This window comes from Eleutherodactylus coqui, chromosome 5 (assembly GCF_035609145.1).
Source record: "Eleutherodactylus coqui strain aEleCoq1 chromosome 5, aEleCoq1.hap1, whole genome shotgun sequence".
NCBI lineage: Eukaryota > Metazoa > Chordata > Amphibia > Anura > Eleutherodactylidae > Eleutherodactylus > Eleutherodactylus coqui.
In genome coordinates, this window is record NC_089841.1 from 185,212,325 (window position 1) to 185,230,730 (window position 18,406).

Consider the following 18,406-nt stretch of genomic DNA (forward strand, 5'->3'; position numbering starts at 1 on the left):
AAAGAGTTAAACAAAAAGCCCATTTTCAATAGCAAAAGACTCTCCCCTCAGGGTAGATTGTTGTCCTGGTAGTCAGACCCCCACCATTCAGGAAACGCCATCGCTTCCTACCCACCTTGTATACCCACAGTTGTGATATTTTATATAAATGCTCTGTAGTTAAGGACTCCTTTTGTGCTGGAAATGGGGAGGGGGAGAGGTTTAAAGGGCCCAAGACATGCTGCAGGTTACAACTTTACTAACGCGCTGCACTTAGGCCCAATGTCCACGGGCGGATTTGATTTGTGTAGCCCGTGCGGGAGATCCGCACCTGTAGTCGCTCCTAGGGATGCATTAGCATCCGCAAAACAATTTAACCCATTTAGGACCAGCCACTGTATATATACGGCGGCTGGTCCTGGGCATAGAGGACCGCCGATAGTAAAAATACGGCGGTGCTCTAAGTCTCCTGTCTCTGCAATCAGTCAGAGGCAGGAACTAACCCGAAGCAGAAGGCAGGAGGGGTTTTTAACCCTTCCTGCCTTCTGCTTCCCCGTTATACAGTGCTCAATGATCACTGTATGGGGAAAGTGAAAGTAAGAAGTACTTTCACTACGGGAGCCTGGGGGGGGGGGGGGGGGGGTCATGTGACCTCCTGGGATTCCCTGCTACTGCAGAGATGGAGGGTCAGACTAGACCCTGGCAGCTCTGCAGGTGACTAATGTCACCACAGGGGTTGCTTTCCCATGTATCTGGGGCTACTATGGATGCCCCAGCTATAGTGGGAAAGTGTCAAATAAAGTTAAAAAAAAAAAAGTGAATGTCCCCTAGGAGGTCTTATATGACGTCATGGGGGACAGAGATAGTAAAAAACAGAATTACATACATCAGTAAGACAAAACAACACAATAAAACAACAATACATACAAAAGAAAGAGAACACAAAGCAGACGTCAACAAAAACCGTCGCCGTATGCGCCCTATAAACCCAAACCGTACATACTATATATCAAAACGTCCGCAATAAATAGAGGAACCCATTTCCATACTTTATTTTAGTGTAAATATAAAAATAATTAAAAAAAAAAAAAAAACTATAAATGTTGAAAAAAAAAAATGCAATTTACCCCCAATAAAACTAAAAAAAAAAAAAAACGGGAAAAAAAAGTCAGTGGAAAAAATATTTTAAAAAAAATAGTCCTATATGTCACGGGAAAAAAAAAACGCTGCAAAAATAATTTTGCTAGCTACAGGAAAAAAAATGGAGCAGTAAAACCGCCACATGGGTAAAATCCCTAAAAAGTGTCTGGTCCTTAAAGGGGTTGTCCCGCGGCCAAAATGAAAATTTTTTCACAGCCCAGTCCCCCCTGTTAAGCAAACCTCACAAACTACCCATGTAAATCGGTTTTTTAGAGCGTTTCTACTCACCATGAAGCAGTTTTATGAAGTTATAAAATACTTCTTCAAAGATGGCCGCCGTCATTTCCCATGGTGCATCGCTGGTCTTCTCCCACGGTGCACCGTGGATGTTCTTCTCCAGTCTGAGCTCCACTGCCGATTACAGCCACCTCATTGGCTGATCAGCACAACATGATGGGGGCGGAGCCACGCGATGATGCGGAGAAGAGGGAGGAGCCAGTACGCAGCTCGTGAGCCCGGACTATCCAGAAGAGGAATCTTCAGTGCGCAAGCGCGACTGTTCCTGCGACCAGAGGAGACGTTTCGTCGTCGCCATGGAGACGAGGAAGCCAGCACCAGAGGGGGTAAGTGTATAACTTCTGTATGGCCAATATTTAATGCACGATGTATATTACAAAGTGCATTAATATGGCCATACAGAAGTGTATACCCCCACTTGCTTTCGCGGGACAACCCCTTTAAGGTACAAAACAACCTGGTCCTTAAGGGGTTAAAGCATGCGGATGTGATTTTTTTTTTTTCCCGGCGTGCGGATCGCTCCATTTTTCTGCAGATCCTCCAAGACGGCTTCCATTGGAGTCAAAGGAAGCAGTCCGATCTGTGGCACGCCTGCAGCTCCCACTGTGGATGTACTGCGGATATGCGAGAAAGATTTAAAAAAAAATTGCACTGCACATGCGTCTGGTACGTTGGCCAGCATTTTCAGACGCATCCAAGTGGACATTGGGCCTTAGAACCATAAAAGCTTCAGGTAGGTACTATTTCCTCATCTTGTCACTATGTAGCAAGCAGCGGCTTGTATAATACAGGAGATGGTTGGATCCTACATAAAGCTACGTCATCATAGAAGAAGAAATAAGGGCTCGTTCACAACGGAGCATTTGAGTTCCGTTTTGCTGATCTGCTATGGGGGCAAGAAAACAGAACCCTGGGGCCGAATGGAACGGAAGAGGCCCCCCATAACTAGGTCCGGTGGGGTTCCCGCCAGTCTTCGGACATTACTCAGGACAAAACCATGGCCCATGCTGTGCCATTTCATCCTGCTCTTTAACAGAATTCAGCAATGGAAATTCTGAACAGAAGCTCCGCCACTGACGTGGACGAGCCCTTAGATTAGTTCTGAACAGAAGCTCCGCCACTGACGTGGACGAGCCCTTAGATTAGTTCTGAACAGAAGCTCCGCCACTGACGTGGACGAGCCCTTAGATTAGTTCTGAACAGAAGCTCCGCCACTGACGTGGACGAGCCCTTAGATTAGTTCTGAACAGAAGCTCCGCCACTGACGTGGACGAGCCCTTAGATTAGTTCTGAACAGAAGCTCCGCCACTGACGTGGACGAGCCCTTAGATTAGTTCTGAACAGTACCTCCGCCACTGACGTGGACGAGCCCTTAGATTAGTTCTGAACAGAAGCTCCGCCACTGACGTGGACGAGCCCTTAGATTAGTTCTGAACAGTACCTCCGCCACTGACGTGGACGAGCCCTTAGATTAGTTCTGAACAGAAGCTCCGCCACTGACGTGGACGAGCCCTTAGATTAGTTCTGAACAGAAGCTCCGCCACTGACGTGGACGAGCCCTTAGATTAGTTCTGAACAGAAGCTCCGCCACTGACGTGGACGAGCCCTTAGATTAGTTCTGAACAGAAGCTCCGCCACTGACGTGGACGAGCCCTTAGATTAGTTCTGAACAGAAGCTCCGCCACTGACGTGGACGAGCCCTTAGATTAGTTCTGAACAGAAGCTCCGCCACTGACGTGGACGAGCCCTTAGATTAGTTCTGAACAGAAGCTCCGCCACTGACGTGGACGAGCCCTTAGATTAGTTCTGAACAGAAGCTCCGCCACTGACGTGGACGAGCCCTTAGATTAGTTCTGAACAGAAGCTCCGCCACTGACGTGGACGAGCCCTTAGATTAGTTCTGAACAGAAGCTCCGCCACTGACGTGGACGAGCCCTTAGATTAGTTCTGAACAGAAGCTCCGCCACTGACGTGGACGAGCCCTTAGATTAGTTCTGAACAGAAGCTCCGCCACTGACGTGGACGAGCCCTTAGATTAGTTCTGAACAGAAGCTCCGCCACTGACGTGGACGAGCCCTTAGATTAGTTCAATAATGCACAGAAAAGTAATAGGCCAGTTTCACATCAGTGTTGGACCCTCCAGTGATTCCGGCGCAGATTTGGCTGAAAATAACAGAAGAAAGTACTGTATGCAGAGCTTTTTCTTCCTTCCAGAACCCAGGCAGCTGGGCAAACCCCATTATAGTGAATGGGGCCCTCCCAGTGCAGTTCAGTTCCATACAGAGACAGAGACGTTCGGCTGCAGGGATTCGTCTTTTCTGCTTCCCGAATGGAACAGAAAACCGAAAATCTCAGAGCCGATGTGAAACCACCATTACAGGCATATACTAAACAGGCAGGTAAGGGTTTCTGCTCTGCTTATATTTGTGCAACTATGTTACAAAGGTTTTTATGAGGCCGGCTGCAGACGGCGAGATCCCGCAGAGGAATCCTGGTGTGACCCCAGCCGGCGACCCCGCGTACTTGCATTATCTGTCATGCAGATGCAGCAGCGGCTCGTTGCCTGTCATGCGCAGTACAGATTTTTTTTTTTTAATATATGAAAGTCCCGCAGCATCATTGGGCACCAACACAGATGCAGATGCCCGCAGCCCATACGCACTGATAATTGGAGATGGGTTGTGGGTCGGACGGCCTCCACCGACTTCAAAGGAGGCCATCTAAGCAGCGTTCACACCAAAATAGAGCATACTGCAATTTTTCAACCACTCACAGAATACGCAATTCGTATCTGCGAGTGACAAGGAAAAAGTGAAAGTACATACCTTTAAATGCGTGTGATTTGCTGCGGCGGACACGGACCGCGGATTGTGCAGTAGGAATCTGGTTGTGTGACACCGGCTCTTGCGCACGATCCACTTGTCCCTCTTCTACAAATGTCTCCCAGAACTTTTTTACTTTGCAAACAGAACAATTGTCCTGACCCTTGTTGCTCCGCGGGGCGCTCGCATGTTGCAGACGTCACAGTCACAAAAACTTACAGCCCAACTCGATATTGGACGACTACTATTTTACCGGTTTTGGTTCTATAAACCGCTGAAAGTATCCATTTCTTTTGTAGTAATCCTGTATAATGCAGAGGTCTTCAGCCGTTGACAAACTACAACTCCCAGCAGGCCATGCTATTCTTTAGATTTCTACTATGCTTCATGCTCTCTACTTTCTGGTAGGAAATGGAAATCTATGTTTATAACTAGAGGCAGAAAACCTGACAGACCGGCTACACTAAGGCGCTATTCACACCTCCATCAAAATTACAGGTCTTCTGGTCCGTCACAGGAACAAAAAACAAAAAGAAATAATGGAGTGCCAAATCAGTCATATGACAGACGCCAATGGTGCCTAAGGGAACCCACCTACTGGAATGGCTTCTGTTGGGTCCGTTAGGGCTGCTAACTTTTCAGGAATCCCTCGACGTAACCTTGAAATGGAGGTGCGACTAGATCCCAACACACATGAGCCTCCCTAGCGGGACACCACAGGGACTTGCCTAGGCTGAATACAACTGCAGCGAACTCTCAGCTGTGAGTAGGATATGGGGCCAGACATAATTCCCCCTGTGGATTTAGCCATAAACCGCCTGATATATGAGGATAGGGTCACAAACTGCAGCGCAGAGGGTGGAGGTCATGCTGAGAATCTGCTCATCCTCCCCAACACAATGATTACCCCGCAGATGTGACAGCTCACAGCGATCCCCGCGATGCCATCTGGAAACCCTGTACACTTGGACTAAAAACGGGTCCACAATTAGCACCGCACATCCACCACATGGCCGGGGGCTTGGGGGTCTACAGGTTTACAAATCCTGGATGTAAACAAGGATGTTGCCATTCACTGGCAGCAAGCAGAGATCTGAAGGAGGTGTTGAAACACCGTATATTAGAAAGCCAACAAGCTTTCATCATTCAATAAGGCTTGTTTCACAGGGAAGATCGCGATATCGCCGTGAGAAAATCACGGCAAAAATCAGGTCTTTTTTCCCCCGCTATTTTTTAGCGCAAAAGTCAATAGGACTTTTTAAAGTTAAATACGCATCGCACGATAATTGCAAGTTCGTGCTTTGTGATGCGATAATAAGGAGGCTCCGAAGGGAAACATGGCAGATAGAAAGAAAACGCAAATCACAAAGATAGAAATCGCAGCATGCCCTTTCTCTCGCAGCATCGCATGAGGAAAAACATTGCAAATATGAAGGAAACCAGTGAAAATTATTGGTTTCATAATTTAGTGTTTTTATTCCTGCATTTCAGCGGGTAAGGGAAAAAAAAATAATAGCACAATTTTATCACCTGCGTGAAACCACCATCAGGCTAACTTCACACGGGCGAACGCGATATGCGGCCGTGAAATCCCAATGAATGCAAGGCGTTTTCATGGGAAAGCAGCCCCGCATCACTTCAGGAATCCTCCAGCACCGCTGTCACAGCCGCGGCAGACGATCGCAGAGCTTCTCCCACTGAGGTCGGCCCCAATTAGAACAAATGGGCGCTGTGATGCGAGATCACGCAGCATAATAGAACATGCCGCAATTTGTTTATCGCATAGCAAAGTATCGACATGCAGGAAAACATCGGTCATGTCTACAACCCCAAGAATGGGGTCCATATTTGTGCGTCTCACAATGCACAAGTCTGGCGCGATTTTCTCGCCCATGTGAAGCCGGCCTCATTTAACTTTTCAGTCCTACACCAAGACAAGAGCCGTCCGCAGGAAGAAGTCGCTGCGTCTCAGATTGTGCACGGACTTCACAAGCCTTAACTATTGGTTCCCAGCAATAAACCTCGCGCCATTCATCAGTGCGACCCGGTGTAACTTCCCGCTATAGCCGTCACACAGTGAAGTGTTGGCCGCGTTGAGCTGCCCGTTACAAACCACGGTTTCCCACACAACCGACGCTAGGATTTCCAAAAAAATAAGGAAAATGTATCATTTGTATGATAAAAAAAAAAAAGGACTGCCAATCTGTTCTACATATACAAGCTATAAGAGTAAACCCCTCATGAAGGGGATGACCGCTTACCGGACAACATTCCTTCAATAGGGCCAACTGATCAATACTGACCTCTCTGCTGCCCGCGGGATCCGGCACTGCAGTCCAGGCGTTTGTTGTGACAGCCGACGTCACCGGCAGTCAGGTGACCGCTGCACCCAGTTACACTGCAGCCAACCCCAGTGAAGGAATGCTGTACAGGAGCCGGACAAACCCTCTAATAACAACTCATTCTGTAGATGTGGTCACAACAAGACGATTCCTCCTCTGTCTTAGGAACAGAAGAATCTGTCACATGACAGAATTCTGGCAGCGGGACCGACCCATGTCCCTCCAGGGACCACCTGCTCCCGTGGCTCCGGCTCTCTGATCTGCCGGCTGCTGGTCAGCCGGCGCATGCGCAGATCGGAGCCGGCGGCCCGGGAGTGACATTCCTGTGCGGGGCTCTGCGAGACCAGAAATAGAGCATGCCACGGTTTGCTTTCCGCATGTGATTTTACGCAGACATCTATCTAGGATTGCATTTTTAATGCAATCCTATGGCATCTTCCACGGGCGGAAATTCTACGGGAAATCCCGCCGCAGAGTTTCCGCCCGTATGCCTTATAGACCAAAGTCCCCCATTTAATTTATATGGGTGCATAAAAGAAAGAAGCTGCAGTGAATATACACTAGCATCCGTATTTTTTTGCACCAGTTTTCTGTGGGTTGTGACAAAACTGGCTTTTTTTGCGCTCGCGAAATAACGCAGTGCAAACTGATGCAACGTGGACATACAAAGCGCATACACAAATTAAAAACAGGGCGTCTTTCATGGACCATAGTCGCATACGCCCTTAGCCTCAGTGCCACTAAAAATGGTGAATTCATTTACGTAATAGATCTAGATTGAGGAATTCCTTGCGAGTTAGAGCCGGATAGGATTTCATGGATCCTAAAATGAAGCGTCACTGTAAGGTCCATGAAATCATACCGCTAAGAAACTAGAAGGAAGGGGGCAGCTACTTACAGGAGCCGTCACGCACACATCCTATTATAGAGCTCCCCGCTATGAAGCTCATCCTCTACCTCCCATTTCCACAGACACTTTTTTTCTGACCAATCCATATAGAATTAGTGAGAAAAAAAAAAAGATCATGTTATGTCCGATTAGTGAGGCATCATGGGGCAGCCACGGGATATCTACAGCTCCATAGTAGATCTGTAGGTACCTCGTGTACTGCGGTACAAGGGTCATGTATACGGCTTTACATGTTTACCCGACCCAAGTCTGAGACCGGTCTCCACATCCTAAAGTCAGGAAGGAAAGGAACACAAACAATATGATGTAAGGATCTCATTCGCTTTACCTGCTGAGGCACAGAGGTCAAAGTAAGTGGAGTTTTAATGCCCGCGTTGGCGTCCGTGCCGGCTGGACCTACTGAAGTGCGCACTGGCTGAAGTAATAATTGTCGGACAGGTCTTACTCCCGGTTGTCCTCCGACAGCTGGATTTGGAACTTTGGCCAATACGGTATTCCCAGATACAATTGATACCCCCGGTCTCAGCGGGGTCCCCGTTAGCACTTTAGCAAATGTCACCTTGCCACCATTAGCTGCTTGGCCAGGAGCCAAAGCCTGGATCTGAGTCACAGGAGAACCGCTCACTGTCATTCCTGGTGGGGCCTTGAGAATCATGATTTTTGGAGCCGCTGGTCCACTTGTAGAAGTTCCCATAAAGGGATTGCCTTGATTTACTGGTTCTGGAATAACAACTGTCTGGGATGGAAGCACGGTCTCTGCCGGGGCGACAGGGACAGGAACGTTCTGCAGGATCTGGGGCTCTGGTTGTGGCTCACTTCCATGTGGAATTGTCTGCTCCGCACCTCTGGCAAGGTGTTCTAGAGGCTCCAGAACATTGCCCAAACCAAGAGCTTCGTCCATGGTGTCCGGTCCATCACGGGTAAATGAGTCACTGGTTAAAGAATCCAGGCCAAATAGATTGGGGTCATCAAAAAGGTCCATGATAGGGTCTGCCATCTTCGACGTCTTTTCAAGGTCAATTCTGTGGGGAAGGCAAGTAGCCTTCCCCAAGATTACAAGTGAAAATGGACTTCAGTCACAGGATGGTGTAAGGCGAAATGAGCCAGGATGGTGGTCTGTGGAGAGAAAGAAGAGAAATAAGTAACGGCGCTGTGATTATACCCAACTCGCAGAGCGGCACGGCAATCCCAGAATTGTCACAATAGACCCCCAACAATGTTTTGCCTAGTAAAGGCCCTTTTACACGGGCCAACAGTCCTTTCACCGACTGCACGAGGGTCGGCGTCACCGCTAAGGTCGTCAACACCCGTACAGAGCATTCAAACTTCAAGTCCTGCCGGCGGCTCGTTGGCTTCTCGCTCCCCGCAGGAAGCTTTCAGACGCCACGATAGCGTCGCCTTCACACGGAACGATTACCGCTCACTTTCACTCGTTTGAGTGATAATTGTTCTGTGTAAATGGGCCATAAGACTCCTTCAATATACAACTTCTCGCCCACTAAATTACCAAAGTCTACCAAGTCCCCCACACTTGTGGAACTGCTGTACCAAATCTACTAGGTGTGAAAGCATCCTAAACGCTCTTCCTTCGCACCTATAGCGGACATCATGGACAGCTGAGCCGCCATCATGCCAAGATGAAGTCCTCTTCAGGAACCTGCAAGACGTCGTTCACACAGCAGCACGGATTTAGTACCCAAATCGGCAGTATTCTGCATTCCTCTAAATGCTATGAATGTTTGCCGCATACTTTGTTCATTTTTTCCACATGCAGATTTTCAAATCTAGGTTGCAGAAAAAAAAAAAAAGAAATCTCAAGTCAATTCTTGGCACGGCATGCGTGCGAAAACCATGTTGGGTGGCTACATATGGATTTGGCGCATTGCCTAGGGCTGTGGATCAGCATGGAAATCCACGATGGAACTCGGAAGGTCAGCCTTGGGGTTCTGCCCTAGAATAAACCATCAGACAGAAGATGAGTCGTAGGAACAGGCAAATGGGAATTCCCAAACTGCGGCCACATGGACCTTCATAGAGGTCAGCACTGACCAACCAAAGCCGGAAGACGTTTATAGTCGTTTTTTTTCCAGGACTGTGCTAGAATATTTTGCAAAACGTGTTTAAAGAGACCGCGGCTGTCCGTCCGCCTCCGATACATTGTAGCAGCCGGCAGAACTGTGCCGCTAATGCTTTTAGCATCACCCAGGCCATCAGCGCTGCAGCAGAGTGTTTACACCAAACCGACTTCATCTTCTATGTGAAGCCTTGAGCGTTTACACGCAACGAGGAGCCTGCGATCCACGATGGGTTTTATGCCGACTTTTTGCATTTACGCTAAACATTTTTGTTCGTTTGGGTGAGTTTTGAGCGATAACTGTCCCGTGTAAACGAGCCATTAAGATACTGTCAGCCGGAATGGAATTAGTCGCACGGACATTCCTGCGCGACAATCTTATCCCCGTGGGGCTTGGATTCCACACCTATTAAAATCCACGTCTTTACTTCAAAACCACGAGGTTAGATTCCGCAGCGGAAAAGCTTCCTGGCGCAGAATTAAGAGCGGCTTGGGAATTGTTGTTGCGGATTTCTAACATCCAGAAGAAGGAATTAAAAAGTCAACGTTAAAATAAAAAAAACGCAAGATATTGCGCAGTTAAAAACGCAATTGCGCTGCAGCCTGTTCTGTTCGGCCTGAAAACCCCTAAACAGATCCTCTTCCTCCATATGTAAACAAGATCTCCCACTCACTGACAGCAAGCAGAGATCTTGGAGGCCGACAGAAAACAAAAAGGACAAAAGTACATCAGAAAGTTCCCCAAGTTTTAGTTATCCAACAGGAACCCCTCCTCAGTGGCTGTGGCGCCCCCAAGTATCTGTAGTGAGCTGCTGCAGCCCAGATGTGCGGGGACAACACTTGTGGAGCGCATCACCTCCACCGGTCACCTTGCTCCCACTTCCTGCACACTCCTCGCCCAGCATCCCCCCGAGGACGGCCGTCCTCCCCGCACTCACCTGCCGTCCGGCCCGTGGGTCGTCGCCGCACACAGTCATACACATGTAGTCTCCCGGATACACACATGCTGCTGTGCGCCGCTCTCTCCTCCCCACACAGAGACACACTGCAACCTAACCCCCGCCTGGCCCCGCCCCGCACAGCTGCAGCGCCACGCCATAGGGCAGCTCCGCAGTCAATCACAAGCCACAGTGACGCACTATGTTAGGTTGAGACTTTCGCCCCACCCATAACTCTGAGGCCTAGCCGTATCCAAGGCAAAAGCGCAGCCAGCCTCGATTTCATAGAGCGCAGCGCCGGAGAATGAATGAGAGCGACACCCCGAGGGCTGGTCCCGCGCTGCGCCGGGCAGTCAGCACCACACCTCCCCGCAGCGATACAAGCGGGGCTATAGAGGAGCTGCCTACACGCCGTGCCGTGAGGTAGCCTATACACAAGTGGCAGGAGAGTGTGGTAGTGCCCCAGGGAGTAGGGGGCACAGGTGTATCTGCTGGCCTGGGGGAGGAGGATACGGCATATACACCGTGCACACCACCCAATAACTGGTACCAGAAGCATAACATGTGGGGTGATGGCTGAACCCCCAGCCCACACATCACAGCCCTGCGGACCGGGCGCACAATGTCGCCGCCCTGCGGACCGGGCGCACAATGTCGCCGCCCTGCGGACCGGGCGCACAATGTCGCCGCCCGCGGACCGGTCGCACAATGTCGCCGCCCGCGGACCGGTCGCACAATGTCGCCGCCCGCGGACCGGTCGCACAATGTCGCCGCCCGCGGACCGGTCGCACAATGTCGCCGCCCGCGGACCGGTCGCACAATGTTGCCGCCCACGGACATGCTTTCTTAGGGCTCCTTCACACTAGCGATCACGATCTCACCGCAACTTTTTTCCTGTGATTTTTAAGCGTCCCTGCTGCTTTTTGTTAGCGTGAAAGTCAATAGCATGAAAACCGCACGTTCAAGCTTTGCAATGCAATAAAAAGAAGGCGCCATAGGGAAACGGGGGGAGGGGGGGGGGGGGATAAAAAAATTATTTTTTTTTAAAACGCAGAAAGATAGGACATGCCGTAATTTTTAAATCTCGCAACATCAGGAGTGAAAATATTGCAAATATAAAGGAAACCATTGAAAAGCGTGGGTTTAGCAATTCTGCGTTTTCACTCACTCTCACATTGTGCCCTTTTATCGCCAGTGTAAAGGCACCCTCAGGATGATTGTTCTTGGTGGAAAGACCTTCTCTCTGACTACAGAGACAAATGTGACCAGGTTCTTCCTGGATGCTGACTAGCTGTCGTCAGCTGAAACAGACATTCCTTGTTTAATGTCACCTGACTGCCGGCCCTTCTAAGCGACATCAATCATTTACATCAACTTTCATCTATTGCGAACGGGCAACTTAAAGGGCTTGTCCAGTCACTGGAAAACCTCGCTTCAATAGGGCCTCTTGTATTAAAATCATAACCCGAGATCTACCCGCCCCTCTTCCCGCTGTGGTCCCGGTGATTGTTGTGATAGATGAGGTCACAGGAAATCAGGATGCAGCAGTCACCCGATTTCCTGTGACATCATCTGTAAAAACAATCCCCGGGACCACAAGAAGGGCGGAGGGGTAAGTAGATCTCGGTTTATTATTTTAATACAAGGGGCCCTATTGAAGCAACCGGACAACCCCCTTAAAGGGGATTCTGCAAGGTTTGAAGTTATTCCTTACACAACTTTATAATCAAGTGTGCCGATGGGTCTCCCACCGATCCTGAAAGCAAGGGTCCAGCAGGTCCCCAAGTAAGTAGAGCGGAGGTCACACAGACACTCGGCTGCTCCATTCACTTCGATGACCGTGCCGCAGATTGCTGAAGCGATTGAACTCTGGTGTGGCCATTGAAGTGAATGAAGCAGTGGTGTGCCTGTGCGACCTCCGCTGCATGCAATCAGGGACCAACTGGACCCCATTCTTGAGATCAGTGGGAGTCCCAGCGGTTGAATCCCCCAACGATCATAAAGTTATGCCCTGTCCTATGAATAGGGGATACCTTTATAACTTGGGATAAACTCCAGCAGCTGCATTCTACTTGGAGGCCAGCAGAAACTTATCTGAGGGGAATCCCTCCAGAAGGGGAAGAATTACATAGGAATATAGGGGAAGTGCTGCTAATGCAAGGGGAACGGTTTTAGAAGAGCAATATTTCCAGTAGGGCAGTAATATTACTACACAAGCCCAGTTAATAAGAACAGTTATTAAACTTTTTATCTACTAAACAATTCTGTGCGGTAGTACCGAGGAGGTCAGAGAGAGCAGCATTTGGTTTTAATTATATTTGGTAACCCCCTTAAAGGGGTTGTCCCGCGCCGAAACGGGTTTTTTTTTTTTTCAACCCCCCCCCCCCGTTCGGCGCGAGACAACCCCGATGCAGGGAGGTAAAGAAAGCTCACCGGAGCGCTTACCTGAATCCCCGCGCTCCGGTGACTTCTCTACTCACCGCTGAAGATGGCCTCTTCCTCCGTGGACCGCAGGGCTTCTGTGCGGTCCACTGCCGATTCCAGCCTCCTGATTGGCTGGAATCGGCACGTGACGGGGCGGAGCTACACGGAGCTACACGGAGCCCCATAGAAGACTGCAGAAGACCCGGACTGCGCAAGCGCGGCTAATTTGGCCATCGGAGGGCGAAAATTAGTCGGCACCATGGAGACGAGGACGCCAGCAACGGAACAGGTAAGTATAAAACTTTTTATAACTTCTGCATGGCTCATAATTAATGCACAATGTACATTACAAAGTGCATTATTATGGCCATGCAGAAGTGTACAGACCCACTTGCTGCCTCGGGACAACCCCTTTAAATCCCCCAGCGCTTCTGTGGCGCCCCGAAGACGTGACACGGAGGCTGGTGATTGGCTGCGGCATGTAGACAGAGACCAGGAGGGACCACTAGGGCATGAGTGCTGGGGGCTTCTCTATTGTATTATTTCTTCAGCTCCCAGCCCCTGAGTAATGAGCAGCTCTGCCAGCGTTCCGCACTCTCTGGATTCCCCATCATCTACAAGCCTGGAGCATTGTGGGTTAGACCTCTGCAATGTGACTCTCATATTCCTCCAATGAATTCACAGCTGGGTCTTTGTATGGGCGTCCCCCGTCACCATCTGAGGACACAGGTGGTCCCATGTGACCAAGCCACACCCACCGGCGCTGGCCAATAGCTGTATGATTTTGCCCATAAATCATGTGGCTATTGGCTGCATAGATTGGTGTGGTTTGGTCACAGGCCCCAAGCTAGACTGTGTGTCCTCAGCCTGGTATTGTCAGCACTGATTGGTCAGTGTCACGCTGGTAACACCCAGTTGACAATTTATTAATAATCGTTCAGGAAGAACAGCACGGTGTATAATTATAACAGAAGCTGCTCCGGCATATTGAAATACGAGTGTTTAATAACTAGTCATCTCAGGAGAGCTGACCGGTCCTCTTCACCAATTATGTACCTCACCCATTCCAGCATTCCAGCAAGCTGCGCACTCCAATAACTGACTACCAGGAGGTGTATACACACACACTGCTAGGAACATAGTTCAGTTGTCAGACATCATCAAGGTCTCTATGGTGCCCGAGGAGAAGGGGATCACGGCTCTTCACCAGGCTAGAATGGACCTTTTCTTTAAATGCTCATCTACACTAACTATAAAGTTAAAGTCCGTTCCGGGGAAGCAGAGTTTGGAAAAGAATCTGTTAAAAGTAAATGGGCTTGTCAAAACTGGACTAGTCGGGTAGGTTTAGGGCTCATGCCTACGGCCTGGTCAGATTCAGATTGCGAAACGTTGCAGCCGAATCAGACCTGGCGCTCCCCAGAGACACATACTCACCTGTCCGGATCTGCTGCGAGTGTCTGGGTCGCATGAGTGCACTGGGCTATGACGCGGAGTCCCGAGATACTTCTGCAGTGCTCACAGCGGACATTGACTGCAATGGAAGCCGGCTGTGCGCTTTTCCGCATGGAATAGAACATGCTGCAATTCTCCCCCGCAAACAAAAAATAGCAGTTGATTTCCGCTCATGGGCAGGGGAGAATCTTTTAACCTAGCATGTCTATGGATGGACATTGCATCAGAATTCGCGGCGGGCGTCTGGCTGCGAATTCCACAGCGAAAATCCGTCCATGGGCATTTGGCCTTAGCGATATGCTCATGCCTGCACTCTAAAGCCTATGGCAAGTCGCACTTGGTAAAAACATTCCTGCTAACAAGCTGATCGCAGCTCACTCCATGCAGACATCAGTAACAACCACTAGCATCGTATATTTATCAACAAAGACCTTCCAACGTTGGTCAATACAGAAGCAAAGAGACTTTATAATTGCAGTATATGCTGGTTAGTTATGTTATACCGTCTCCCTGAAAATAAGCCCTCCCTGATCTTTTGTAAAGGCTTGAAATATAAATCCTACCCCCAAAATAAGCCCTAGCTGCAATACATTTTTTAAAAAAGGACCGCTTACCTAGCAGGCTCGGTCCAGGTCCTCCTGCTGTGTCCTGCAGTTCACCCACAGATCACTTCCTGGTTACAGGATTCATAAATCCCGCCTCCAGGAAGCTGTGATTGGTTCTCGAGGGCTGCTCAGCCAATCAATGCAGCACTTGATGAACCAATGTGATGGCTATGATTGCACGGCATTGATTGGCTGAGCAGCGGTCGAAGAACCAATCACAGCCATCAAGTTGTGAGTTTTATGAATTGGCCAAATAATGCCATGGCTTCGGAGAGAAGCGGGAAGGACCTGGATCAAGCCTTCTTGGGTAACTAAAAACGGCCTGTGAATGACATAGAACTGCTGCAGATAATATACCCCCCCCCCTCCTCCGATTCTGGGGCAGAATTTTCCCACGAAACCGGAGGTTCACTTTAATCAAGTACTCAGCGTTACTATAGGCAGCCAGTGTGACCACATCCTCTAGCTTCATTTCGGATGCAAATGGCATCATTTAGTTTCATTGTTTCCATATAGCTAAGGCTGCATTCCCACGAACGTATATCGGCTCGGTTTTCATGCCGAGCCGATATACGTTATCCTCATCTGCATGGGGGGGGGGGGATGGAAGAGCCAGGAGCAGGAACTGAGCTCCCGCCCCCTCTCTGCCTTCTCTCCGCCCTATTTGCAATGAAAGGAGGCAGGACGGGGGCAGGGCTAAGTTCCGAGAATTAGCCCCACCTCTGTTCCACCTCTCCCCATTGCAAATAGTGCAGAGGGGCGGAGAGGAGGCAGAGAGGGGGCGGGAGCTCAGTTCCTGCACTTGGCTCTTCCATCCTCCCCCCTGCACACGAGGACAACGTATATCGGCTCGGTGTGAAAACCGAGCCGATATACATTCGTCTGAATGCAGCCTAAGGGGACCATGTGCCACTTCATTGTAAACTAATGGCTCTCCTGAAGAGTTAGGCCTAATTCCCATGGGCGGATTTCTGCCGCGTTGCCCAGCAGCTATTAGATTCTATTGAACCTAATTGCGCAATGCTCACGGTGCGCCCTGTGAAATCACCCGTGACATGTTCTATTTGCCGCGGGCATACGCGCGGATGGCTTCCATTGCAGTCAATAGAGGCCGGCCGTCACGCTATCTTGCGCTGTAGCGCAGCGGTAGATAGCGTGAAAACACTTCCCCACCCACGTCATATGACGTGGCTGGTGCGTCATGCGCTGTACTGTGCGTGCGCGGGACATCGGGCAACGGATCGGGAGGTGAGTATGGGGTCTCTGGGGGGGTAGGGGTGCGCTTTGACGGACTCCGCTGCGGAATTCCGCTTGCAGAGCCCATCACGGCCGTGGGCACTAGGCCTTAAAGGAGTTCTTCAGTTGTAAACGATCCATGGCCTATCCTCAAGACGGGTTGGGATCCCCCCCGATCAGCTGTTCTCTGTGCCAAAGCCCTCCTGCATGGAATGTAAACAGTATAGGAAAGGCCAGCTCCTTAAGAAGGGGTTCTTCTTGATTTAAAAAGTTGCATAAAAATGTCAGCTCAAATGCAATGCCCAATCAGTGCTGGCTATTCCTATATTGTTTGCATCCATGTGGAGCCGCTGACTCACGGCCAGCTGTGTTTTCATATGCATCCAGGTTTGTGCTGTATCCAATATTTTGACTTGTGCAAGGAGACTATTTCTGCAGAAAGCAGACAGCTCCATTCCTATTTCAGTGGCCAGACTTGGTATTACAGGCAAAGTTCCCTTCAAAATGAATGAGAACATTGTCTATAACACTGGTGACTGCAATGAGAGTAGAACTGTCTGCTTCCTGCAGAAATCAGCTCAGGGCACAAGCACAATGGCCTGGCAACCAGCTGCTAGGCGAGGGTCCTGGGTGGCTTCACATCTGCAGTGGAACATCAGGCTAATCACAGATGTAGCTGTATCGAGAGGGCTATCATCACTCCTTAAGGAGAGCGCCTAGGTGAGTGAGGAGACCAAGAAATGTGCTGCATGTAGTGCTCTTTCTTCTGTTGAAAAGCAGGCAGACCCCATTATAGTCAATGCGGTCCATCCGGCGCTGTTCAGAGATGGAACCTTTCGTCTGCGGGGATTCCCCTTCACTGTTCCCGAATGGAGCAGAAAAGCAGAATCCCCAGCGCAGATGTGAAACCACCCGAACCCTTGTCAATCTAGTATGGACGACCCATCCTGAGGACAGGCCAGCAATGTTGTTGCTGTTGTTCACGACCCTGTAGGCTCCCTCCATGTTTTTCGGTTTTGCACTGCTTCTTTCAGCTGTGTGATATCCATGCCAGTATCAGCTCTGCCCGTATCAGCCTGGCCATCTCCACCCCAGTGATATATATGGGGTGTTATACGATTCCGGGCTTCCCTGTTTGTTACTCTCCCCATCCCGGACATACGCAGCAGCTTTCTCCAGCACCACAGCTCAAACGCATCAATCAGCTTCTTCCCAGTCCAGCCCATACATGGCTATGGGGAATACTGTGGTTTGCCCTATCCTGTGTTTAGTTGCCATGCCGATAACCCTACTTTCCCAGATTTTGCCCATGTTTAGCTTCGCCCCAGTGCCATCCTACGTTTGATCTCTGGCATGGACTCTCCAGCCTGGTCACTCTCTCACCAGTAAGCTTAGCATTCTCCCCAGCCCCCCAGTCACACAGCCCCCATGCCTGGATACACTCCGGCAGAGTACAGTGATCCTGCTCTAGGTGGTGGACACATTTATTGCAGCTCCCCGGACAGCCAGCCGAAGGCCTCCTTATTACACCGTCCTGCCGCTGATACTAGGCGTACATCCTCCGCCGCCCGCTCGGCGGCTCCGCCTCACCCCACTGCCGCTCTGTGCAGCGCCGACCCACATCCCGCCGTGCGCGAACACCGCCGATACGTCAGCGGGCTAGATATGTACGTGACGTGTATTTGGGTTCTACCCCCTCCCCCACGTCTCACCTGTGACCCCACTTTGTGACGTCAACGTCCCCGTCTCACCTGTGACGTCACACTGTCCGGGTCTCGGCCGCTGTTGACCCTTTATGAGCTGGTCCCGGCTGTGCCGAGCATGGACGCGCCGTGCGGTGCAACTCAGCCTCGCACAGCTACGCGCTACGTCACGGCTGCTTGGGACAATGGGAGAAGGCGCTATGCCTCACATCCCGCCCTATTTCATGTTTGATTGGTTAAGAAACATATCACTCAAGAAAGCGTGGTGACGTCAGGCAGTGAGGTTAGGTTGTGCTGATCAGGAAGTAGCTACGGAAGAGGGCAGAGGGTCCTTCACACAGACTGCCCTGGTAATGCCTGAATAAAAAATGTAACGCCAAAAGCAGGTGAATGAAGGCGGAGGAGTTATCAGTGTTGTGTGTAATCTGCCTGCCGTGCATTAAAAGGGGGAAAATATATCCCGTTATTCTGATCGTATTTAGTA

General features: G+C 50.0%; 1 protein-coding gene across 6 annotated transcripts in view; it reads right to left on the reverse strand.

Annotated features, from left to right (window-relative positions):
* Nucleotides 1–18,071, reverse strand: part of CHD8 (chromodomain helicase DNA binding protein 8) — a 58,580-nt gene extending 40,509 nt beyond the window's left edge. For 4 of the 6 annotated variants that reach the window (XM_066603931.1, XM_066603930.1, XM_066603932.1 and 1 more), the window contains exons 1-2: nucleotides 17,971–18,071; nucleotides 7,819–8,606 (exon numbers count right to left, since the gene is read on the reverse strand). In XM_066603931.1, the coding sequence (XP_066460028.1) occupies nucleotides 7,819–8,487 (669 nt within the window). In that variant the 5' untranslated portion in view covers nucleotides 8,488–8,606; nucleotides 17,971–18,071. Of the gene's footprint in view, nucleotides 1–7,818; nucleotides 8,607–10,502; nucleotides 10,585–17,931 lie in introns of those variants that run through there. The other 2 variants (XM_066603927.1, XM_066603928.1) reach the window with 2 other exon arrangements.
* Between the last annotated feature and the right edge of the window lie 335 nt (nucleotides 18,072–18,406).